This window comes from Trametes versicolor, assembly GCF_000271585.1.
Source record: "Trametes versicolor FP-101664 SS1 unplaced genomic scaffold TRAVEscaffold_3, whole genome shotgun sequence".
Classification (NCBI taxonomy): Eukaryota; Fungi; Basidiomycota; class Agaricomycetes; order Polyporales; family Polyporaceae; genus Trametes; species Trametes versicolor.
Genome location: NW_007360323.1, coordinates 1,459,399 through 1,482,408, shown reverse-complemented (window position 1 = coordinate 1,482,408; position 23,010 = coordinate 1,459,399). Strand labels below are relative to the sequence as shown.

General features: G+C 61.8%; 7 protein-coding genes across 7 annotated transcripts; 5 read left to right on the top strand and 2 right to left on the bottom strand.

Annotated features, from left to right (window-relative positions):
- Positions 1 to 1,009: 1,009 nt before the first annotated feature.
- On the top strand, positions 1,010 to 3,159 carry TRAVEDRAFT_56879 (uncharacterized protein). The gene is made up of 6 exons (XM_008036988.1): positions 1,010 to 1,176; positions 1,319 to 1,390; positions 1,503 to 1,889; positions 2,146 to 2,438; positions 2,511 to 2,549; positions 2,623 to 3,159. The coding sequence occupies exons 1-6, from the start codon at positions 1,125 to 1,127 to the stop codon at positions 2,785 to 2,787; spliced, it is 1,008 nt and encodes a 335-aa protein (XP_008035179.1). The 5' UTR covers positions 1,010 to 1,124; the 3' UTR covers positions 2,788 to 3,159.
- Positions 3,160 to 3,883: 724 nt separating this feature from the next.
- Positions 3,884 to 6,239, top strand: TRAVEDRAFT_143564 (uncharacterized protein). Its single transcript, XM_008037327.1, has 2 exons — positions 3,884 to 5,136; positions 5,197 to 6,239. The coding sequence occupies exons 1-2, from the start codon at positions 3,918 to 3,920 to the stop codon at positions 5,613 to 5,615; spliced, it is 1,638 nt and encodes a 545-aa protein (XP_008035518.1). The 5' UTR covers positions 3,884 to 3,917; the 3' UTR covers positions 5,616 to 6,239.
- Positions 6,240 to 11,256: 5,017 nt separating this feature from the next.
- On the bottom strand, positions 11,257 to 12,458 carry TRAVEDRAFT_56877 (uncharacterized protein). Its single transcript, XM_008036987.1, has 5 exons — positions 11,909 to 12,458; positions 11,727 to 11,818; positions 11,601 to 11,630; positions 11,470 to 11,537; positions 11,257 to 11,413 (listed from the first exon to the last, which is right to left on the bottom strand). The coding sequence occupies exon 1, from the start codon at positions 12,204 to 12,206 to the stop codon at positions 11,934 to 11,936; it is 273 nt and encodes a 90-aa protein (XP_008035178.1). The 5' UTR covers positions 12,207 to 12,458; the 3' UTR covers positions 11,257 to 11,413; positions 11,470 to 11,537; positions 11,601 to 11,630; positions 11,727 to 11,818; positions 11,909 to 11,933.
- A 185-nt stretch (positions 12,459 to 12,643) lies between these two features.
- On the top strand, positions 12,644 to 13,850 carry TRAVEDRAFT_56876 (uncharacterized protein; the record flags this gene model as incomplete). The annotated part of the gene is made up of 3 exons (XM_008036986.1): positions 12,644 to 13,043; positions 13,138 to 13,421; positions 13,485 to 13,850. The coding sequence occupies 3 exons, from the start codon at positions 12,644 to 12,646 to the stop codon at positions 13,674 to 13,676; spliced, it is 876 nt and encodes a 291-aa protein (XP_008035177.1). The 3' UTR covers positions 13,677 to 13,850.
- Positions 13,851 to 15,885: 2,035 nt separating this feature from the next.
- Positions 15,886 to 17,352, top strand: TRAVEDRAFT_118194 (uncharacterized protein; the record flags this gene model as incomplete). The annotated part of the gene is made up of 6 exons (XM_008037326.1): positions 15,886 to 15,916; positions 15,984 to 16,087; positions 16,148 to 16,270; positions 16,332 to 16,565; positions 16,753 to 16,865; positions 16,920 to 17,352. The coding sequence occupies 6 exons, from the start codon at positions 15,886 to 15,888 to the stop codon at positions 17,350 to 17,352; spliced, it is 1,038 nt and encodes a 345-aa protein (XP_008035517.1).
- A 1,422-nt stretch (positions 17,353 to 18,774) lies between these two features.
- Positions 18,775 to 21,281, bottom strand: TRAVEDRAFT_56875 (translation initiation factor eIF-3 subunit D). Its single transcript, XM_008036985.1, has 6 exons — positions 20,764 to 21,281; positions 20,592 to 20,707; positions 20,402 to 20,534; positions 19,629 to 20,350; positions 19,331 to 19,523; positions 18,775 to 18,969 (listed from the first exon to the last, which is right to left on the bottom strand). Exons 1-6 carry the CDS (start codon positions 21,262 to 21,264, stop codon positions 18,877 to 18,879), a joined length of 1,758 nt encoding a protein of 585 aa, XP_008035176.1. The 5' UTR covers positions 21,265 to 21,281; the 3' UTR covers positions 18,775 to 18,876.
- Positions 21,282 to 21,404: 123 nt separating this feature from the next.
- TRAVEDRAFT_69926 (uncharacterized protein) lies at positions 21,405 to 22,806 on the top strand (the record flags this gene model as incomplete). The annotated part of the gene is made up of 6 exons (XM_008037325.1): positions 21,405 to 21,409; positions 21,462 to 21,541; positions 21,593 to 21,665; positions 21,716 to 21,972; positions 22,031 to 22,670; positions 22,724 to 22,806. The coding sequence occupies 5 exons, from the start codon at positions 21,405 to 21,407 to the stop codon at positions 22,615 to 22,617; spliced, it is 1,002 nt and encodes a 333-aa protein (XP_008035516.1). The 3' UTR covers positions 22,618 to 22,670; positions 22,724 to 22,806.
- Between the last annotated feature and the right edge of the window lie 204 nt (positions 22,807 to 23,010).

The following is a 23,010-nucleotide window of genomic DNA, read 5'->3' as shown; positions in this document are numbered from 1 at the left end:
CAACCATTGGCTCAGGCGTGTTTGTTCGGCCCCACACGGTAAACAAGGCCCCAAAGGTGAGCGGCCGAAGAAACGGCCTATCGTTTCTTTACCAGCTGGAAGGAGGAAGCGTCGGTCTCCAGAGCCGGCAGGACGCGGACGGCGGGTGCTTCTCGCGCAGGGCTGGACGTGCTGGTGAAAGACACGGAGGGTTTTACGACATCGTTGAGTCATGCGCGGCAGGCGGCAGACGATCCAGTCGTCGCGCACGGCCAGAAAGGCAAACGGTGCATTTATCACGGCTCGCTGGGGGCGCCACGACGCCGAAGGGCCCGCTCGGGAATGCGCGTTGCGGGTAAGTACGCGGGCCTCCGTAAGGAGCACGTCTGCTGCCGACTGTTGAGTAACAAGCTACACGCACGTCAGCGCTGGGGTCCCGCCGCAGGAGAGGAGAGTCAGATTGCGGACAGCCTTCGCGACTCAGCGCAGACTCATCCTCACCGCCTGCGCACATACCGAGAGGGGGCAGCTGGGGGAGGGTGCTGAGTGACGGAGGAGAGGAAGCCAGCGCCGCTGCTCGCCCGCCCGCGCCCGTCCCGTCCCCCGACATTCCCGTCCGTCGGCCATCGGGAGCGTGCTAGCGCGCGGCAAGCGACGCGATCACATGGCGCGCCCCGCCGCCACCGCCCGATGCAGCTTGTAGGTCCCACGCGATCGCGCACCTCACTTTACCCCCCGATCCCGCCTTCCCACGACCCCCGCCACCCACGCCATCGCGTCAGCAGGCCGTCGCGTCAGTCACGCCGTGACCTGTCGCGTTCCGGTCCGCCCGGGTCCGCCAAGCGCACTCGGGATTACGCCGGGCGCTCGATCGGGCCAGAGGCGCGTTGGTCACCGACGGCGCTTGATGGGCGCTACACAACTCTCTCCCCGCCATCATCCTGCACTGATCGCGACGCCTCGATCCTTTGCACCACTCACTCCGTTACCCGCGACACTGCTTTCGGACGTCGTGCGCGAGCCCCGTCGTAGCCTTTGCTCGACCAATCACTCAATTTAGCGCAGACACTGCGCACTTTCGCGGTTTCCATCTCTCCCTCCGCCGCACGCACACACACACTCGTGAAACCGCCCGCTGCCGCAGCATGAACGCGAACTTGGAGGAGGCTGCGAACATTGCGACCGAATACCTTTCCAGTCTGTATTTGCTGCTCCGTCATACACCCCGCAACGTGCCTCGCCGCCCTTGATGCCGATCGCATTATTGGTCTGCGCACAAACGCGCTCCGTCCGCTTGTGTGTCCTCCGTGCGCAGCGGTGCTCATGTTTGTACATGCAGGTCTGGAAAATTTGCCAAACGAGACGCAGCACATCCTTGCCGAGATCAAGCACAGGGACGAAAAGGCGCAAGGCATGTGCAATCCGCTTGTGCGCGCCCGGTCCGACGTACTGAACGCATTTCATCTCTTTTTGTCTGTGTCATTTCCGCTCGCCTCGGTCGATCCTTGCGCACGCGCGTCTAGAGCTGACTGACGAAATCCGCAAGGAGACCCAGAAGTACTTCCGGCATTCCTCGAAGAATGCAGGGCAGGCCCTCCCCAACAAGGACGCGGCGATTCCAGACACAGTGGACAACCTGTATGCGGAGGTGGACGCCCTCGCAGCCGAGAAGTCTGCGCTCTCCCAGCGGCTCGTGCGGACGCTGGAACGGGCCATGGCCCGTCTCAACCATGATATCCAACGGATACTCAAGCTGCAGGGCGACGATCCGGGGCCACCGGCGACGCAGCATTTCCTTAGCACCGCGGACAGCACCGTGCAGCAGATCAAGGCGATTTTGCGCACCGCCGCAGCGGCGGAAGAGCCGCCCTCCGCCTCAATATCCGCCGCCGCCCCTCCACCACTAAAGAGTAAGTCACTGACGCCCTCATGTTCGTTTCGCGTGCGCCCAGCCCGCCGCGTGCCTCCTTTGCCCCTTCCCCCCTTGTCTCGTATGTTGTAATCGTGTTCGGACATCCTTTGTTTCACCTATGTCCGGACACCTCCCGCCTTCCTCGGTTGCTAGGTCCACGCCTGTCCGTCCGTTTCGCCGTTTCGTCACCTGCCGTTTGCCATTTGCCGCCGGAGCGCCTTTGTGACACTATCTCTCATTCCTTTGTAATCCAGGACGAAAGGTGGCGGCGACGGCCTCGACGCCGGCCGTGAGCATCAAGCTGCCGAGTCCGGTCCCGGTCAACAACAACACATACACGGGCAGCAGCGCGCAGAAGTCGAGCCTCTCGCGGCAGGTGAACCACCGGCACTCCCCGATGCGCTCGCGGCGCACGCACACTACCGCCGGCGGGCCGGACGAGGACGACGCGGAGGGCGACGAGGACATGGACGAGAACGACGCGGACGGCGCGGACGCGGAGGACCAGGAGCTCTATTGCTACTGCCAGAAACTCTCTTATGGCGAGGTGCGTCTGTCCCCCTCCCGGGCACGCTCTAGAGAGCGGTGCGCTGACGCTGGGCGTGGCCTGGACGCACAGATGATTGCGTGCGACAACGACGGGTGCCGGTTCCAATGGGTAAGTGCTGTCACTACTGCGAAGTGGTCATGCTGTTGTTGTGTGCTCTATCTGACGGCGGGCGCCTGCGCAGTTCCATCTCTCATGCGTGAACCTCAAGCCGCCGCTGCCGGAGAACTGGTACTGCGAGGAGTGCTCGGTGAAGCTGCGAATCGGCGGGGTGCTGACGGCGGCGCCGGCGGCGACGACGTCGAGCACGACGACCGGTGGCGGGCGGAAGGGGCGCAAGAAACAGTAGGGCTCGGGCTTGGGCTCGGAGGACGGCTGCGGGTCGCGGAGGGACGCGCCGGGCTCGTGAAACGGGAGCACACTGGGACGGGAGGTGAAACAGGACCAGGGGGCTGGCGCCGAGGGGAGGGATAAGTGGGAGCGTCGAGGCGCTGTCTGTCATTTAGCTAGGTTTGGGGCTCTGTCGGATTCGAAGTTCTGAGGGGGGACACAGCCCGCGCACGCACGGATTGGGCGAGAAGGTGATGAGGGAGCTGGATGACGTGGGACGCGCCCGGGAGCGGGCGACCGACGCAGCTCAGCGTAGGTGTACGGTACGGTAGGAGGTGTCTATGGGTATCTTTGTCTGGCACGGGTGCAGAATAGGAAGTGTGATTGGAGGGCGGAGGGACGGGCGAAATGCGAATTCCAGCGTGGTCGCTATGGGGGGAGAGGGAGGCGCCGGGCGATAGGTGCTGGCGACGGGAAGGGCCGACTGAGGGATCTTCGGCTGGGAGGGACGGGCGAGATCCAGAGGGGGCGATGAGGGGACACCTCACTTCGGCTGCGAGCGGGGGGAACCTCCCAGGTATGGCAATGCGCGCTCGGGATCGGAGTAACAGAGCGTCCTCCGAACGGACGCGGACGAAGAGCCTTTCGCGCAGGAGGACGACAAAGTGAGCAGAATGTGTATGTGTGCACATCGATGTGGTCTGCGGTGTCGCCGCGCTCGATGGAGCGGGAGGAGAGGGTGGAGGAGGGGTCGGGCGGGGAGGAAAGGGGGGACCTGCGAATTCTTTGTGGAAAGGGAGCGCGTGTGCACCCAGGGGGGCGGCGCGCGATAGGCGCAGGGGTGGCATGGGGCGTGGCAGGAGCCGGGGTGTCGGAGACGCAGTGGGAAAGAAGCGGCTAAGCCGTTCTGGGACGGTGCACAGGATCTGGTCAGACCCCGGGAGGAGGTTGAGCCGGAAAAGGACTCGGTTCGTCTGGCGGATACGGGCCATAAGTACGCTCGCGCAAAAGACGGCCTGCCACTATAGCCAGCTCCTCTAAGTACTGGCTCCGGCTTCCTCTTCCGCCAGACCCTTCCAGACGTGCCCCCGCCCCCGCCCCGCCCTTCTCCTCCTCCTCCCCTCCCCGTCCAAGTCGCCCCGACTCCCCATGGACTCCTTCGCGTTCGACCACTACACCTCCTACTCCGACGCCTCCACCCCCCGCACGCCCTCCCCGAGGACGTCCATCTCCTCCGACGACATGCACCCATACCCCACCCCGCCCTCCTACAAGGGCAACGTCGACATCCACCTCTCCCGCAACATCTTCGACCACCACCCCGACGATGGTGGCGTCGTTGTCACCGACCACGCCGGCGTATGGTCTGCGCCCTACAGCAACTCCTTCCCGACTCCCCCGGGCTCCCGCGGCTCCCTGCTCGAGGAGCTCTACGAACCCGACATCCGTGATCACGGTGTCCCGCAGTCCGTATACCTCGACCACCGCCACCAGCAGTCCGCCGAGCCTGGCTTCCACGGAGGAAACTGGTCCGGCATCCCGCAGACCGCCAACGGCCAGCACATGCAGCAGCAGCAGCAGCACATGCGCCACCCCCACGACATTGCCATGACCCGCCGCGCCACCTTCCCCTACGTCCGTCACGATCGCGAGCACATGCAGTACGGCTCCCCCTTCCTGGGCAGCGACCACGACTCGGTGAGCCCTTACGGCTCCCGTCCCGGCACCATGTACAGCGAGCCCTTGTCCATCGACGGCTCCCCGCACATGGGCATGTGCGAGCCCATGCACCACCACATGGACGAGCCCTTCGCGCACTCCGTGCCCATGAACGGCTCCCCGCATCCCCCCTACCACGACTTCCACCCGCACCACCCTCTCGACGGCATCAAAACCGAGGAGAACTCCGTCATTGTCCCCTCCCAGACTGCGTGGAACCGGCCGCCTTCAGCAGGAATGCAGCCTCTTCCGTGCCTCTCCCCGCACGCGGGCCTCATGGTGCAGCACACGGACGACGCGGCCTCGAAGGAGACGCAGTACCTCCGGAGGCGATGCTTCAACTGCCACACGACCGAGCCGCCCAGCTGGCGCCGGTCGACGCTCAACCCCGGCAAGATCGTCTGCAACAAGTGTGGCCTGTACGAGCGCACGCACTTGCGGCCGCGCCCGCTCCGCTTCGACGAGCTCCGCGCGGGCAGCAAGACGCGCAAGCAGCCAAAGGTCAACGGCTCGCCGAAGGTGTCGAAGCTCCCTCCTCAGATGATCAAAAAGGAGCCGTCGGAGGGCGACAACGTGATGCCGCGCCGCTCGTCGGTGTCCTCGTCCGCGTCGTCGGTGCACTCGGGGAGCAGCGACTGGGATGACTCTGGTAAGTAACGCGTCGCGTTACGGTCAGCGCCGCAGTCCGGATCCTAATGATCCCCTGCAGTGTCGGTGTACTCGTCGGGCTCCAACCCGCCGTCGTCGTTCAACTCGCCCGCGGCGTCGACCTTCCCCATCCCGCGCGATCCCAATTCGCAGTCCCCTCCTTTGGAAGGCGGCATTCGCCTCCCGAATGCTCCGCTCTCTGACATCGCGTCCCTGCAGTCCGCGCACGGCTCCCCGCCGACGCCGCGCAAGGCCTCGACCATGCCCGTTCCTTACTACCCCTCCTCCTCTCCCGCTATCCAGCAGGCGCAGCAGGCCGACTACTTCTCGCGCCGGGGCTCGCTCCCCAGCGAGATGCAGCGGCGACCGCTCGATGGCCCGATCCCCGAGGTGACGGGGTGGCAGAGCGTGCCGCTGTCCGACATCGCGCCCGACGCGAAGTCGTCACCGCGGCCGCCGAGCCAGCCCATCGCCGCGTGAGCGCGACCTCCTTTCCGCCTCCTCCTTCGCATAGACTCTCCCGATACCTTCTTCGCATTTGTCGCATTAGCATTCGTGCGCGCGGCCTGCCTGTGCTCTCCTCGGACGGGCGCGCTTGTTTATACTGCAAAATTAGCTCCTCGCCCCCAGATACCACTCTCCCCCCTCATACCACCCGCCCGCGGTGCCGGCAGCGGCAGCGGCGGCGACGCACGCAAAACGGCACGCTCTCGCCTGTACACTTCCGCATCTCCGTCCCCCACCATTGTATCACCCACCCCACACCACCACCCCCACCGCTTCCCCCTCCCGCACGCATCCCGTCCGTTGCATAGCTGTTCATCCACTGGTCTGTTCTTGAAGGTATCCACGCGCTATTTTTCGTTACTTATTGGTCCCCCGCTCTCCGGTCTCCTCTCCTCCCCTGCCTCTACTATCGACGCCTCGTCCTCCGGCCGCGCAGTGTCCGCGGCCGCCTGCTGTTGCTGCCTGGTGCCCGCCCACTCCCCACCCCTTCCGCTCCTTTGCTTGGTTGCCTGGACTTGCACGCGCGCGCGCTCGATGATCTAACTATCTATTTATTACTTGTGTGTCGTACTACAGGTCCTCTGCTGCATATTCCCCCACCCCCGTGTAATCGTAGTCTATAGGAAGTAGCCGTATAACGTGCCAATAAAACGCGAAATCGAGAACATCTATATCCCCATGCGTGTTTCTGGCTGTGTTTATCATTGGTCCCTTCCCTACTCCTTAGTCCCCCGTTTACATCTGCCTACCATCTATCTGTCTGTCTGCTAAATACGCTCGGGCTTCGCGGAACAGACCGTCCGCGTCGCCGCCACGAGAAGCCAATGTGCCGCGCGCCACCTGCGTCGTCGACGCCGTCGTCCCCCGTTAGAGTTTGCGGTCGCGCGTGCCACACCCGATCGGTCGTCGTGGCACTGGCAGCTAGGGGCGTACGTATCGTACAGGCATGTATCGCGTCGGGCGCGGCCCCGTTCCTCCGTTCCGCCGCGTTCTCAGCAGAGGAGTGGCAGCTCGAGGACCCCCGGCGGTACCGGAGTGGCACAGGCCTGAGGCACCGCGCTCGGTGGCACTCCGCCCGCGCACGGACGGACTGAGGAGCGTGCGTATGCGTACCCGGCGAAGGCCAGGTGCTTCCTGAATCCTTTGGGCTGCTTCTCTTCGCAGCCCCAGCGTGAGCGTGCACACGAGAATTGGAACGCGCGGGGGCTGTAGGAAGAGCACTCGGACTGCATTACACCGCAGGACTCGGACGTGCGTACGTACACCTAGGCACGCGCGGCGGCATCCCCCAGCACGCTCAGGCTGAAATTGGCAGCCGGGTGCATATGTATTGCAAACTGCAAACCACGAAGGTGCGTGGGTGGTCTGGTAGCGGCCGGGAACCCCAGCGGCGCGTGTTTGCGAATTCGAAGAAGTCCAATGGCGCGCGCGCCCCGGGCGGCGTCGCGTTCATATTTCAGACACTCGCGACAGCGAGCGCGGGCGCGCACCGTGAGCAGGCGTACGATAGCCTGCCGTCTCGCGTCTCGCGACGCTCGCCCCGCGAAGGACTCGGCGTATTCGATTCGATTTTCCGCCCATTCCGCCGCGTCGAACCACATGGCCCGCGCAAGTACCCCCGCAGTGGCATTGGTCCTCCTCGCTGGGGCTCTTCCGTTCAGCCCGCCTCCAGTGTCCACGCGGGCGGCGGCGACCCACCCGGGAAGGAAGGAGCGGCTTGCGCGGCCCAATCGGCGTGCGCGCAGTGCGCATACGCACCCCCACCGACCTCAGCAGATGCCTCCGTCCGAATCGCGAGTTCGGGCTCCATGTCATTTGTGCGGGTGCCCCGCGCGAGCTCCGAGAGCCTCGAGCGTCGCCGCCGTGTTTCATGATTCATCCGTCGTGCCCCAGTGCCCCAGAGGCTCCACGCGCACGCCGCCCCTCCCCGATGTGCCCTGTCTCGAGGTCCCGCCGCGAGGCGCGCGCCCGATCGCGCTGCTGCGTCTGCATACCGCGGCCGCGCGCCCGCTGTCTTTCGGAGACGTTCAGGAAGGTGCACGGACGGACGAGGGGGTGCGAAGGCGAAGGTGGCACGATGGTTCTCCCGGGCGATAACCTTTTCGTGCCCGCCCGTCTTCTTCCTATCGCGCGCGGCCGCGGCGAAGAGTGGCTGGGAGCACGTCGCCGCGGCTGCGCCCTCGCGCGAGACACGCGAATTGCGCCCGACGCCAGAAGACGCCGTGCGCGAACCCACCCGGGGGGTTCGGTGGTGGGCCCACCATCGCATGGCTACCGTCGCGGGGCGCCGACGCCGCACTTGGACTAGCGCAGCCCGGCGCGATAGCGCGCGTGCGCGCGACGCGATTGGCATTTGCACATGCACATGCCCCCTCCCCGCTGTCGTCACCGCGCTGGAGTCTGGCTCGCGCGGGGCTCGAGCAGCTCAGCGGGCGGAATTGCAGTTGCGCAAGGGCTGCCTGCTGACAGGCACGCCCGCCACGACGGGCGAGCAATTCGCAATTCCCGGGCCGCCCTGCGCGTAGTCTGCCGTGGGCGAACGGTTCAGAAGCTACCCGAGCTCAGGTTCGTAGCGGCGTGGCCGCCGCGCGCCGCCGCCTGGGCACCCGCGCGTCCTCATCCGGATCCGCGCCCGTGCACAGTGCGGAGTGACGATACTGCAGCTGGTCCCCCGGGCGAGGCGAGTCGGATTGGGTGAAATGCGGCCGCGCATGCGCCGGGCGTCCGCAGACATGACACACGCGCGTATACGCCGCGCAGGCTGCCGTGTCGCGTTTGCACAACCGTCGGAGTTGGCAACTTGGAGCCCCATGGAATACACGGCCGGCCCTGTACATAATCGTGCGTGACGTGTCTCAGAGCTCGATCCTATCGGCCTCGGCTATGCTGCAGGAGCGGGAGGAGCGTGCTACTGCACGAGCTAGCTGCAGCTTTGGCCCGGGGACACGCAGCGGGCCATGGCAGCACGGTCGTCTGGCCGCAAGTGTTCAGCCGTTACAGTTGGCCATGGGCACGGCGCACATCCGACGCAACGTTCGCGAGCACAAATGGAGGGGGCCTCACGCGGACGCGCCGCCGGGGCGGCAGATGTGGGCGCAGTGGGAGTGCGGCGGAAAGCGTGCCTGGCCGCGTATGTTCCGCACTGCGCTGGGAGGGGCGGGCGGGCCCAGAGCGAGTCAGGCCGTTCGGAAAAGCTATGGAGGCCGTTTGAGAGCCGTCCGGGGGCGAGCGTTGACGCACGGGCGTCGCAGGATGAGCGTGCAGCACGTCGTCGTCGGGCGGGCGCACGGACGGCTCCTCGGGCGGATGACGCGGCAATTTCTTTCTCTCGCCAGCTAAGCGAAAAACTTACAGGGTGCGGTCTGCGAAGCCTGGTCGCGGGTGGCCAGATATGTTGCGCCCCCGCCGCTTCTTTTCCACGTGCCCGCGCGGAGGTTTATTGCCTCGCTGGCCTGAACCCCGGACGCACGCGAGCCACGCTATCCGAAGCGTCGAGCCGCGGTGCGAGGGCTGGCGCAAGGCGCGTCGTCATCCGGAGAGGCCTTCACACAGACAGAGACTCTGGTCTTACTCGACCCCGAAGAACCTTCGGAGAGAAGACGAGGCACGAGCCCAAAACGCGCGCGATATGGCGCAGCGGAAACAAGGCCAAGCGAACGAGGATATACGTCGGCGCTGGCTGGCGCCGCGCAGGCTGCAGAGGCTAGTCGTTCTTTGTGCGCGATCTGCCTCGAATCTGCTGCTCTGGAGCCCTGAGGCCGTCGCCTTCCACCGTCCGCCGCGGATAAGGCCTCGCAGCAGCCACCCGCCACGGCGTTCCCTCTCGTCACAGAATGGAAGCGACACTTAGCCTGCGTCCTAGCGTCCTTCACGGCCTCCAGGTGGACGACCGCGAGTGCGTGGCCGCTACAGTTCTTGGCGCTGTGGGCACGGGCCCGTCTGGCAACTTACGTGTAAGTTTGTAGGACGCGCACCCGCGCGCAGGGTGTGGCGAGCCGCGACAGCGGCCGGCGCAGGCTGCCAGGTTCCCAGCACGAGACTCCGAGGGTCGGACCTGCGCGCATGCTTCTCGGGCCTTGCCAGTCCACCCTGTTGACGTCGCTGGCGGACGTGTCAAGGGTGGTGAGAGTCCGCTAAAAATGCGCCGTCGCGCTGCAGAGGAGATCGCGCGCGCGCGTGCTGTCCTGGTGCGAGTGCCTGGGTGCGTGTATGCCTGCGGCGTGCGCATTCTCCGAACCGCACGCACAGGGCTCACGGGTCGGACGGGCGAAGGCGCCAGGGCTTCTTTGGTACGTCATCTGCGCCGCCCAGAAGGGCCGCTCTAGAGGGCCCGGTCGCCGAATTAGCAATGCGCCGACTGCAGGATGCTATGAGCGGCTGCTGCGGAAGAATGCCATAGGAATGCCGTACTCACGCCTCGCAAGCGAAAAGGATATTTTGCAGGCGTCTTGTGATCGAGGTGGGCGCGGGGGAACACAGCCGGGGACTCAAGCCGCCCGTCAAGAACACGCAGGTGAATACGACATACGAGCGCGCGTGCACGACTCCACAGGAGGCCAGACACGCTGCCGATGAGTCGGGACGAAGCCTCGGAGGAAGGGGCGCGGTCCGCAATTGAAAGCTCAGATAACACGGAAGTCCCTTCCCTCTCGGAGATTCAAGAATCTAACGCAGCACTTTTCAGGCGAAGGAGACCACGCACGGGCCAAGCTTCTTCGGTATTGCCAGTGCGTCGAGTTGTCCGGACGCGGGCGAGGAGCGGATAATAGAACGTTCATGACGCCGGTGGCAATCCTTGTGTGGCCGGAGGATGACTCGCAGCGCACCCGGGGGCGACGGCGTCCGCACTCGCCTCAGGGGCTCAAGATTGGGTTGGGCCTTGTATCTCCCCCGCGCCTAGGGTGGACCACTCCCGGACGCCGAAGAACGAGGAGGCGTGTTCCATAGTGGGTGCCTCCGCACGGCAGGTGCCTTCCTGCTCAAGAGGCGAACCATGAGGAAGCCTATGCCCGAACGGACTTCCATTGTGACATCCCGCGGAAGCACAGACGCAATACCGCTCCTCGGAGGTCCACGCTATGCCCTTCCAGGGCCAGGCCTAGTCAGCGAGTTCCACGCGGTCAAATAACAGTGCGCACCGTCCGAGTACAGGGCTGCATAGCAGTACACCGTGGCAACCCGTTCTAGCCAAGCCATGTGGCGGCGTACCTGTCTAGTAGCAGTGAGTCTATGCCGGCGTAGGACGTCGCCGCCACCTGGGATCATAAGACCACATTGTGGTTCTCCGCACCTTCGCGGAGAGCGAAGATCTAGCACCGGGCAGTAGAGCGGCGACAGTGCTTCGCAATGGAAAGCTCGGTACTTGCTCTGCGAAGCGACATACGGCATTGCCTGCCACCGCCCAAGTCTGTCGGCGGCCGCTCCGGCAGCGCCTGTACCAATGGGAGAGCCTTGGACGCTGTGGCGATAACGGCGGACTTTTGTTGCTATACACGTGGCATTGGATAGGAGACGCCCGCCTTATACTCGCATTCCTAGTCGAAATTCTTCACGCTGCTGGCGTAGAACGCATATGTGGAAAACCAATGGAAGGCGCTCGGATGAAAGGTTGGAGGCGTTAGTTAGAACAGTAGCTCCGGCGTATAGCTACCGTGGAGTGAGTTTCAAGGAGCAATAGCGCCTCGGACTCTACAGGCTCCGAAACGGGGCGACAGGGCTCATGGGACGCAGCGAAAGCGATGCAGCGGCGCCACCGTAGAGGCCGTTGTGGTCTAGTGAACGCGGGGTATCAGTACTAGTCCGTATACTATACTGAGAGATCTACGACCTTCACGCTCTGCATACCACGCGCTCTTGTTGCCACAAGGGCTAGCCCAGTACACGTCGGAATGAAACCTTAGGGAGAGGGCAATGTTAGAGCTCCAAAATAGGCGCCTCCGATAGCAGTGAATATCGTACCAGCAGTCACCGGCACCGCTCAGCAGGCACCTGCAATTGTAAGTCGTATCTCACATCAGCTGGGAAAACGTGCCTCAAGGTCCGAGGCATTGTGGTGCACCCCAGTAAAGCGGGGGAAGTACTTACCTGTCTGCCAAAATTGACTTGGAGCAAGAACAGGCACACATCATTAGACGCGTGTTACATCCAGACTCTCCTATAGGAGTGCGCGCCCTGCCCTGGGTCATGCGCATACAGCGTGCGTATATGTTTCGTTTTGAGCGAGGTTTGGTTATTGAAAGTCAATCAACATTTTGATACATACTCACCTGAGACGAGCCATGACGGCGTACATCACCACAAAGATTTACCTCGCCCTGCTACACCGGGTTCGGAAAGCAGATGGAGATTGCGTGCGTAACCCCGTTTACACGCCGATAGTCGTAGTGCAAGCTCAAGCTCACGTTGAAGCACGTTCAGTGGACGTGAGTGATCGACCTCAGCTGGGTGATCGGGTCCTCCGAGGACCGTCGAAGAGCAACGTTGCAGTCCGCGCGAGATCGAGTTTGATGGTGGCCCGGTCCTGACGCCTCCTGACGCGTGTGCCGATAGCTGATTGCAGATCATTGTGCAGGGAAGGGGTGAAACTTATGGCTGATTGATTCGTGGCTACTCAACGCTGTGTCGTTAGTACGAGGAACGCGAGGTGTGGGGGCCGCCGTATGTTGATGCGTCTCGCGCGCTGGGATTGCAGGCGTGGCTAGATTGCGCGGCCAAGGATCGGAAACACAATCCGTGTGTATTCCAGGGCGAGATTAGAGAGTTGCAACGTGCGAAGAGCAGTTCGTGGGCGAGCAGCAGGCCCAAGACGATCTACAGCCAGTCGGGAGAGAGAGGAGGACGCGTTGAAGACGTGAGACCCCGTCGATCTCGCTGATCCCGATGCTCGATCACGCCAACCTTAACCAGAGTGTATCGGCCACCCGGCCCGGCTACTGCTCTACGCCGGTGCCGTCATTGGCGGGTGGGCGAGACTTGTCCCCGCACTCCCAAGCACCATGGCGATGCCGAACTCGATATCCTTTCCTACCGCCCCTTCCACCCTCAGCTCCTCCCAGTCTAGCGTCGCCGACACCACCGCCCTCTCGCTCGCACACCACCGCACGGCCGCCGATGTCTGCGAACTCTTCTTCGGGGCGTCCCCGCCCGCCTGGCAGTCCGTCGAGCGGTTCTATGATGCGCATGCAACGTACGAGAACCCGTTCATAACGGCGACCTCGAGAGATACCATCTCGGACGTACACGCCCTCGGCCATGCGATCTCCCGGTTGGATGTCCCGAAGCCGTGGGCCGTGCTCTCCTCGCTCTTCAGAGTATCGGCCGACTCGCGCTGGGGATCCTCGTGGTTCCGCGGTCTGAGCATGTGGAACGAAGTGAACAACATTTCTGAGTGCGATACTTTCGGTGAGTGTCTGCGGTTATGTCATCTGTGCCCTCCCTGCGAGCCGTACATGCTTCACCGTAATATCCGTGGCTCAGCGAATTTTCTTTCTTACAGATGGCCACAAACGTACAATGGTCGAACATACCCTGCATATCCTCATCTTACCGGGCCTTCACTCGGCAGCATCCAGCCCATCCAGCCCACTCCCCGCCGCACACTCCGACTCGACGGTGTCATTATTATCCGACTCTGCCCACTCGCGGGCGCTGCACTTCCAACACTCTAGCCTCTCCTTCTGGCCGCCCTCGCCCTTTCACCTGAAGCTCCCAATAATCACGCGGCTCTCCTTCAACGATGCGGGCAAGATTACGCACCATCGCGACTTCTGGGACGTAAAGGTGCGACCTGCCATGCGCTCTAACTACGCGCAAATGTGCTGACTGACGCTAAATTTCGTCTAGGACCTGCTCGGCCTCCTTCCGGGCATGACCCTCTTCCAGTGGATTAGCGGTCGACTGGCTGCGCAGAGCATTCGCGGCATCGTCAGGGTCGGCCGCGCGCTCATGGGTACTCCACCACACGACGAAGAAGCCGGTCTTCCGCGCACCAGCGCCGCCGCAGGCGGGAAGAGGCAGGCCGCCGATCCGTATTGAGTCCAGACCCACGGTCTGCTTCGCGCTCGACGACGGGTCCCGCCTATCGGGTGCGGTGTATTTCCTTCGGAGGTCTCTGTAATTCACGTACTCGGCGTCTTGTATCATACCACATGGATGTACTACGTATACGCTGTCATGCCACAATTTGTATTTTAGACTTCCAGCAATGACGCTCTGCGTAATGTTCTACCAGAAATTGGCCAGATGAAAAAGTCACCACATGCCTTCAGAGTTTGCATTCGCGCCGCCCTCCCGCCGAAGCGCAGGGCGCCTATGCTTCTACTTCCAAGAATCCTGTGTTTCTACGCCTCGATCTGCGCAGACGCCCGAACAGCGAAGATCCTCCAGCAATGCATGGAACGCGCACCATCTGTCCACGCTCACTTCCCGTGCGGCGACCCCAGAGCGGCGACCGGGACCGAGGCGATGCCGTGATGTCCCAAACATGAATCCCAGTGTGTGCCTACTGCCGCAAAGCAGGTACACACTGAGTCTGACACCAGCACCGACCTCCGCCGCGGCGAGGCCGGACAGGGAGCTTGGAGCTTGGAGCGAGTGAATATCCTTGATGGGCAGCACCGCCTCCGCGACATCTGTGCATTTCGGCCCTTCCGAGGGGCACGCTGCACGCGTCACCGTCGCCGCGGCATGCGAATCGCCCGTGTGGGCCCTTTAATGAAACGACAGATGCGTGATGGGCAGGGCAGCTCGCCCGGGACAGTAGCCGCGCTTCCCTCGCGGGCCGCAAAGGCAAATGCACTTACAATGCAGAACGGCGGCGCATACGGAAGCGGGGTGGCGGCGCAAGCGGACGCAAAAGACCCACATGCGCCGGCTGGGGGCGGTGCAATACTGATAACTATAGGATCCGTGTGGCCCAACGCTGGGCTGTCGCACTCGGAACGAGCAAGGAGCTCGAGGCGGCGACCAGTGTACAGAGTTCAGTCAGGCCTGGGCTGGGGCGGCGCCTGTTGCGGGCGACAGGGAACGGCACGTACACGTCATGCGCGGAGCGCGACTGTGGCTTGCAGCGGCGGCGACGCGCTTCACAATGCGGAGACCGTCATCGACGCACATGTGTGTGCCCTTGACGTCGCGGCCAGGGGCGCGCGGAGTGGAGAAGACGAAGCTTCAAGTGACACGGACAGCCTGCTGCAGTGGCTAGCAGCGACTCGCGAGCGCGCGGGCGGTGCAGTGATGGCGACATGTTGAGTTTCGGGTTTCAGGGGATGACCGATGGGCGAGATGCCGCTGACGTGCGCGGGGATGGGCGAGTACGACTCGGAAGCGTCCAGTGGCAGCAGCAGCAGCACGCTGGGTATGGCTGCTGTGGCCCGGCCGAAGGGGATGCGCGTGCGGGTTTCAGGATCACGCCGCGGTCGTTGTGAGAACGGGCGAATGTGGCAGGACGCCGGAATTCACTGAGCCCTGGCGAGTGGCAGCTCGGACGACTGGGTCGCACAAGCTTCGCAGCTTCTGCAATGAGATCTTGCAATCTGAGCATGACCTCGGTCACCCTGATGGATAGCATCAGCAGCCGGCGGCATGGGTCCGACTAGCCAATGCGGCGGCCCACCTATCGATATCAGCCCTCTTGGAGCTTAGCCAGGAATTAGAAGGCAATCATGGTGAGGAGGTGGAACCTTGGTGGGTGAGAACGCGATGGCAGGGCGGGCCGCTGCATCGCATTTCAGGACGCCGCGCGCACTATGCGCTAATACCATTCTATGCGTCGAGGTGGCCTAGATATTGAGCATCATCTACGGGATGTGTGGAATATGGGCGGACCTGGGAAGCAGAGAGATCGTACCTTGCCAGGGTCTCCGTGCAAGCTAGGGCTTCCAGTACTTCCAGGTCAGCGGCGGTCCCTGCAAATCGGTACAGGCGTCGCGGTATATGGCCGCAAGGTGGGGCGGAATGAACACGGATTAACGTCAACGTAGGCTGTTGACACCTTCTTGCTGGGAGGAAAGGCCGCAGAACTCCTGCATGGACGGAGGATGAAAGGCTCGGACGCGTTGCTCGCAGTGGAGTGGGCCCGGAACGGCGCGGTGCGTGTGCCACGTGGGCGTGTGTACTCAGCGCTTAGCTGCCTCCCGCCTGCCACAGGTTCACCACCACCTGCAGCGTGTTGTGCACACAGCTCACCGTGGTACACATTATCTTGGTGAAGAATTCCCGCTAAAATTTACGACACAGTTGCGAAATGTCGTTTGAGAATGCCTCAGTGACCAAGGGTAATTTTCAGCGGCCTGTACTCTCTGTCGCTCTCGCGTCATACCTGACACGCACTTCACTTTACAGGTCTGATGCTTGGCATCGCGCTCACCTCAGTTGCGGCCGGTATATTCGACCTGAAACACTACCTGAATTTGCAGCTGGTGCCACATATCTCAAAGCATCATCAGGTACGCTACACCATGTTGCCTGCAGTGATAATACAATTCACACTGACCGTTGTTTTACAGTATTGGCGGCTGCTCGTCTACCATCTGGTGTGCGGTAGCTCAAGCGACCTTCTGCTGGTAGAGACCTACCTATACAACGTCAGTATATGTGTAGAGAGAGCCTTCGGAAGCGTGAAATATGCGGTATGCCCGTCCTCCAGCCTCCGTCTGTGTCGAACTTGACTAAACCTTACGGCACGCACAGTCCTTCCTCGTAATTTCCGCGGTTACGACGATGCTCCTTTCATTCGTCGCCCTTCTCGTCGCGCAACTGACCCCGGCGACGAGCACATGGTTCAACAACATCCCGCCTGGACCGATCGCCATCATGTCCGCCCTGCTGTACCAATACATGCGGCTCGTACCCCCGGCCTACCACTTCCGCATCTTCGGGCTGGGCATGAGCGACAAAGTTTGGGTATATGCGATCGCTGCTCAGGTAGGTACCTTTTGCCTTCCATGGCTCCACAGGCTTGAGCTCCATACTCCGATCTATGCACCACAACGAAGTATTGCATCCGTCCATTTACTGCGTAACTTGTCATGCTGCGAGTTCCGGCCTGGAAGCGTGTACCTGGTCCTGGTGTCCACAAGTCAGAGGATCCTAATCATTCTTCGTTCACTAGCTCGCAAGTACACAATTCCCTGCCAAACTGCTTCCCACGGCAGTAGGTCTCCTGGCCGGGTACCTCTACCGCTCCGACTTTCTGCAGCTGAAAGGATGGAGGCTGTCCACCAAGTGAGTTTAATAACAACTGCATGTGCCTGACCTGGCGGCTGAACGATTCCATAGGGTCGTGCGATTCGCAGAAGCTTGGATTGGGCCTCTCCTGGGCGAGGCCCAGCCCGTACGACGGACCAACAGAGTGCTGCCCGAACCACGCGCTCAGGCCGAAGCCCGCCGCCAGGCAGCTGCGATAGACCCGGAAGAGGTGGTGACCACTGCGCGGGTCCCACGTCCGCGTCGGACCCCAACCGCCCGCCCACCTATTCCCGCCGCACCGGCACCGAACGGGGCCTCCAGCGCGGGCGAAGACGCGCAGGAGACGGGACCGGCAGCAGGCGGCGGCGGGGTGGTCCGCCAATGGATGTCCGAGCTCGCGAGCGGTGCGAGACCAGGCGCAGGAACGGTCAGGGCACCGGGCGAGGCCGAGATCGCCATCCTCACGGGGATGTTTCCCGGCCTCCAGCGGGATGTCATCCTCGGTGTGTTGCAGAGGAGGTGAGTGCCCGCGCGTTCCTTACCCCCTTCCCCTCCTCCCCCTTCTTCCATTTCGCCCCTCGGGCCTCGCGGCGCTAGCGCTTCTGGCGCGGTCGTCCGTCGCTGCGCTGCATATGTCTCCGCGGCGTGATGATCGACCTGGAAGATTCGGGCGCGGCGCGGCAGCGGCCGCTGAGCCTGCATCTCGCCATCCGCACTGATGCGCTGCCCCGATGCTCGATGCTGACGTGCCTGCGCATTAGTCCCAACATAGAAGCGGCGGCGGAGACGCTTCTCGCCAGCGAGGCCTCGTCGTAGCCTACTTACTCACGACTTCCCTCGGCTATTATGTCCCGCACGGTGTACGATCGTGGAGCAATGCATGTGGGCGCGCGGCGGGCACTGCGCAAGGTGTCCCCGTGCGTGGGCGCGGTGCGTGATGCGTATACCCCTCGCGAGTCTATCAGTCAGCGTGCCCCTCGCCTCGACGCATCCTCCGACCTTGGGGGTGTCTGGGATTAGGAAGCCCGCTCGCACGAACGTGTGCTGCTCGTCGTCCTGGCGCCTCCCCTACTCGTGAACCGTGCAGTAGCGTAAATTGCGTTGCCAACTTGCTACCATCGCCGTGCCTGGCCACCTCTGTGGTACCGGGCCGACCGCACGCAACGCCCGGCTGGCACAAAGATCATATGGGTCGAACCACTCGCATCCGGGCCCGCTGGCGGGTGCGATACTGCCAGACATACCGCCCGGCAGCGGCACGTCCATGTCGTTTCGTCGCAACGATTTCCCAGCGCCCGCGCCCCATCAGCCGACGGTACGCATAGGATCCCGGAGCCCCTCCTGCTCAATGGGCGTTAGCCTCTCCCCGCCCTCCCGAGCTGAGACCCGCTGGCATCAGAACATCGAAGCCGCTGCGTCTGCGTCCCTGCGTGCGGGGGCCGGCCGCGGGAGGTGAATGCGCGCGCGCCTCGGCCTCTCCGACATTCACTCCATCAACACCTGCGCCCCCCGCAGATCTCGATGGGTGCCTACATTGAGGGACCGGCTTTAGCGAGTGTTGGCCACGGTAAACAGCGGGCCTTGAGGTTCGCGTATGAGCCTGAGCAGACTAACGCGCTCTCGGAGTCGTGAATACATGTGGGCGCATGGTTTTAGTACGGGTATTGTGGACTGTCTGGCCCATGGAGGTTGTTTGCCGATATCAACACGCTGAGTGCACGATTGGGGTAGACGTCAGGTGGGTGTTATGCTTACTGTGCGACATACCTGCGGGTCTCCTTCAAACACTCGTGAGAGTCACACCGTCTCACTGCGGTCGTGCCATTGGGCGACACGGGCGTATGATGGGCGTCGTGCGTTTCAAAGGCCGAAGCGCCAGAAGACCTCCAGTTGGAAGGGAATAAGCGCCTCATGTGTTCCAGCGTTTTCGGACGCAGCAGCCAGTGACGTTTCAAGAAATACACAGCAGATTCATACACATGACACGGATAGATCTCGTATGTAGAAATACAGCCGTGAGTTGAGCATACAGAAGCACCGGGAGAGACTACGCATCGCCATCCTCGTCGAACCCACCCTCATCGTCCTCGTCCTCGGCGGTGAACGCGTTCGCCGGAACGGCATAGAGACGAAGGACCGGCTGTGGGAAGATCAACCGTGTCAGTAAGTGAACTGTAATCTCCCCGAGACGCAGCACAATGGAGATAACGATGCAGCCATGATCCCGCGAGGACTCAGAGACCTTGGCACGCCGATCCGCCTAAGCCATTCCGGTCTCCAAACGAAACCATGCCCATTAATGGTTCTATGAGATACCATTGCTGATGCGGACGAGCAGCCATACAGTCGCGCAAGCGCGCTGGGGCGGATGCGGGAGGCCGCCGACCGCGACAATGATGAGATGACGTGAGCCCTGCTTCGGCGGGTGATCGCAGGCGCAGAGTTGTGGGCCAGGCCGTGCGCCAACTGAGCGGTTTGTGCCAGAAAGAAGGAGCGCGTACCTTGTTCGGGTCCTTGATGAGCACGTACTTGCCCTCGGGCTGCTTCATGCACATGTCGGCCACGGTCCGGACGATGCCCCAACCGTTCGCAAGCGAGACGTTCAGCTGAGCAGCGAAGTCCGCTGGGCGTGTGGAGGTGGTGCTCAAAATAACATGGCGAGTGTTGTCGCGCGGGTTGACACGAGAAATGAACCTAGAACAGGTACAATTGGTCGTTAGCGAACGCGTGCCGAGGTGAGAAAGACCACATTGCCCCAGGGACGTCCCGGGAGAATGGAGACGCTATGAAGAAACGTACCCTATTTTCAAGAGGTCGGCGCCAGCAATAACACTCTGCACGGTCCACTTGGCGAGCTTGCAGCTGTTGTTCTTCATCTCGGTGGCCATGACAGCACCGCGCTGGGAGTCAAGCTTGGCTCGCCAATCCGGTGCACCGCCAGCGCCCGCTGACCGAGAGTCAAACTCGTTCAAAGCGCGAACAGTGACGAGGCCTTGGCCTTCGATGGGGTTGCCCTGGCCGGGGAAGTACGCGTCGACTTCCGTACGGACACACAGCTTCATGTCCTCGTCCTCGGTGATGCCGAGGTCGAAGACACGGTAACGGTAACCGCATGACGCAAGGGGCTCAGTCTCGTCGGGGCCGTAGAAGGGGTTCGGCTTTGAGAACTCAGCTGCCGGAGGAGGCGGCGTCTCGATGACCGTCTGGAACATGAAATTCTGGTTGATGTAGGTAGCCTCGAGGGAGAGAGAAGTCGCAGTGTTGATAGCAGGGGTCTCCGGTACAACGACCTTCTCGTTGGGGTTGTTCGGGTTGGCAGCGGTAGGATCTTGAGGAGGGTCTGCGGCGTTCTCGTTGACGGTGACGGTGTCGAAGGGACCGCCGTCACGCTTGTCAAAGAACAGCTTGTTGCCCTCGCGAACGACAACGATGTCCCAAGGGTAGACCGACCGTGGCGCGCACATGAGCACACTAAGGATGACATCCGTCGTGTAGATGGTTGCAGTGTCCTTGGCAGCGAGCTATGTTGCACATTTAATAGGCAATCGATATACATGACCAGCACGACGTACCTCCTGAATGACCGGGTCATCCGAAGTCGTAGGGTTGTACTTGATACGGTCAAGCAACTGGAGAGGCTTCTCGGACTTGGTGGTGATACGATCGTAACTCTTTTCGTACGGGAACACTCGGCCGTAGGTATCACTACAAAATACTCTCAATTGCGCGGTCAAACGATGAAGAAGACAGGATGTAACATACAGGTTTTCCGGCTCATCCACCTCAAGGCGGAGCTTGGCAAGACGATGGAACTCAACCTCCTCAAGCATGGCCCAGTCTGGCGAGATGGCCACAGAGGACTCCCGCGTGCGACCGTTCTGGAAACATTTTTTAGATCCTGCCACAGCCTGAATGAAGCTGCTTTCCGACATACCTTCTCCCAATCTCTCCACCCTCTCCTTCCGCCGCGCTGACCTCCACCGCGACCACCGCCGAAGCCACCGCGACCGCCTCGCTGATTGCCCCGGTTGTTGTAGTTCTGGCCGCCTCTTCCACGGGCACCACCGCGAGTCATCGGGCCGCCCCTGCGAGCAGCACCAGTCTTGTTGTCGACCAGAGAGAAACTGGACTCATCCTCCGCGTGGAAATAGGCGAACGCGCTCGCGGTGCCGCTACCGAAAGCGGGCTGTCCATCGCGCCTTCCACGTCCTTGGCCTCCGGAGCGAGCATTTCCTTGCGCAGACAGACCAATGTTCGTCGGGCGGTTGTCGCCAGACAGATCGTTCCAGTCCGCGAAACGACCAAGTTTGTCAGATTTTGAGTACGGGGCATAGGGGATGTCCTTGAATTTGAACTGTGCGGGCAGGTTGGAGGTTGACGGGCCCCAACCTCCCTCCGGGTTGTCGTTGATCTGCGGGAGTGAAAAGGAGGACATTTTGCGGACTGAGTCTGTGAGCGTACAGACCAGATACACAAAATTTAGTAGGCGCCCAATCTAGCACTGACGCCGTCCAGATAGACGCCCATGTGGCGGCGCGTCTCATACACAACGCCCCTCACACCCCGACCACAACCATGAAGTGAGTCCCTCAGTCGAATGGCTCAACATGTATGCTGAATATATACGCACAGCGTGGTCAAAGAGATCAATAAGATCAACGAGCGCGAGCTTGACCTCGATACGAAAGGCTCATGGCATGACGACTACAAGGGTGTGTTATGCGCGTCTTACCGTGTTCGGAATGTTAAACCTGGTTATACAGATTCTGCGTACATCTTCGCCGGAGGACTCAATACGGAGCTGACGGAGGGCGACGTGATCACTATATTCTCACAGTACGTGTCTACTATCCCGTGTTCTTATTCTCCCAAACTGAGCGTACCAGGTATGGTGAGATCATGGACGTAAACATGCCCCGTGACAAAGAAACTGGCAAGCCGAAAGGTTTCGCCTTCGTAATGTATGAGGACCAGAGGTCGACTGTTCTGGCGGTAGACAATCTGAACGGCGCCAAGATCCTAGAAAGGACCATTCGTGTGGATCACGTCAAGAACTACAAGCAGCCGAGAGAGAAGGGCGAGGACGGCGAGCTGCACGAACGCGAGGAGCAGAGTTTGAATGCGAAGCCGACTTTGGTCCGAGGTAGGTTTAGCCTTCGTCCATTTTGTCCAGGCCCTGATCGTATGCCTTCCTTCAACAGATGAGGCGGAGGTCTCTGAATCTTCGGATGACTCCGGGCCCGAGATCGACCCCGAGGACCCCATGCGGGATTACCTGATAGCGAAGCGCAAGGAGGAGAAAGCTGCGAAGAAGGGTAAGAAGTCCAAATCGAAGCGCAAGCATAAGGACGAGACCCCGGAGGAACGGCAGGCGCGGAAAGAACGTAAAAGACTCCGGAAAGAGAAGACCAAGTCCGCAGGTATCAAGGCCGCGGAGGAGCTTCTCAACTCGCTCGCAGGGCTGGGTTCAGTCGCTCCGAAGCGGAGAACCGAGTCGCCCAGGAGGTCGCGCAGCAGGACCCCGGTCCGCAAACAAGAGGGCGAAGCCCGTCATGGTCGCCATTCTCCCCCAAGAAGACGGAGCCCGTCTCGCGACCGCTCACCAGTCCGACGGTACCGCAGCCGTACTCCTCCCAGACGCTCTCGTAGCCCTATGGCAGTCTACCATTCACCACGTTCAAAGCCGTACGACGACGATAAGCGAGACGTGCGCCGTGAAGGTTCCGACCGTCGGAGGTCACGCTTTGACGATGACGCTCCTCCGAGGACGCGAAGGGGGTACGACTAACGAAAGCCGTTGAGAGGCGCACAGTTTACCGACCAGCTGCCAATGTGTCGCAGGTGAGTTAGAGGCTTTACGCAAGTGTACATTCAATCTGACAGCTACGGCACAGCTTCCCCGTTATGCCATGCGTGTCTACAAGGCAACCCCACGACGTTCCTTGCATGTACTTTTACACCTTCTGCGGATTTCAATCGATGCTGATTTGTTTGTCGTCTTGCAAACTTAACCACACGGATGATAGGCACCATGTAGTGGAGCTCTTCCACAACTCCTCCATTCCCATATGTGGCATGCGTTGACGTGCTGTGGGAGGATGTGGGATGCGGCGCTCATGGCACCCATCTCGTACCTTCGCGAAGCATTGCGTCCAACCCCGCCGGTGCTACTGTGCGTTTT

Excerpts from the sequence above, each read along its gene's own strand:
- TRAVEDRAFT_56877 (XM_008036987.1), bottom strand. The coding sequence starts at position 12,206 with ATGATCTGCAATCAGCTATCGGCACACGCGTCAGGAGGCGTCAGGACC.
- TRAVEDRAFT_56875 (XM_008036985.1), bottom strand. The coding sequence starts at position 21,264 with ATGTCCTCCTTTTCACTCCCGCAGATCAACGACAACCCGGAGGGAGGT. Across the intron at positions 20,535-20,591 it reads GTGGATGAGCCGGAAAACCT|TGATACCTACGGCCGAGTGT; the intron begins GTATGTTACATC and ends AGTATTTTGTAG. Across the intron at positions 20,351-20,401 it reads ATGACCCGGTCATTCAGGAG|CTCGCTGCCAAGGACACTGC; the intron begins GTACGTCGTGCT and ends TGTGCAACATAG.
- TRAVEDRAFT_56879 (XM_008036988.1), top strand. The coding sequence starts at position 1,125 with ATGAACGCGAACTTGGAGGAGGCTGCGAACATTGCGACCGAATACCTT. Across the intron at positions 1,890-2,145 it reads CGCCCCTCCACCACTAAAGA|GACGAAAGGTGGCGGCGACG; the intron begins GTAAGTCACTGA and ends TTTGTAATCCAG. Across the intron at positions 2,550-2,622 it reads ACGGGTGCCGGTTCCAATGG|TTCCATCTCTCATGCGTGAA; the intron begins GTAAGTGCTGTC and ends GCGCCTGCGCAG.
- TRAVEDRAFT_143564 (XM_008037327.1), top strand. The coding sequence starts at position 3,918 with ATGGACTCCTTCGCGTTCGACCACTACACCTCCTACTCCGACGCCTCC. Across the intron at positions 5,137-5,196 it reads CAGCGACTGGGATGACTCTG|TGTCGGTGTACTCGTCGGGC; the intron begins GTAAGTAACGCG and ends GATCCCCTGCAG.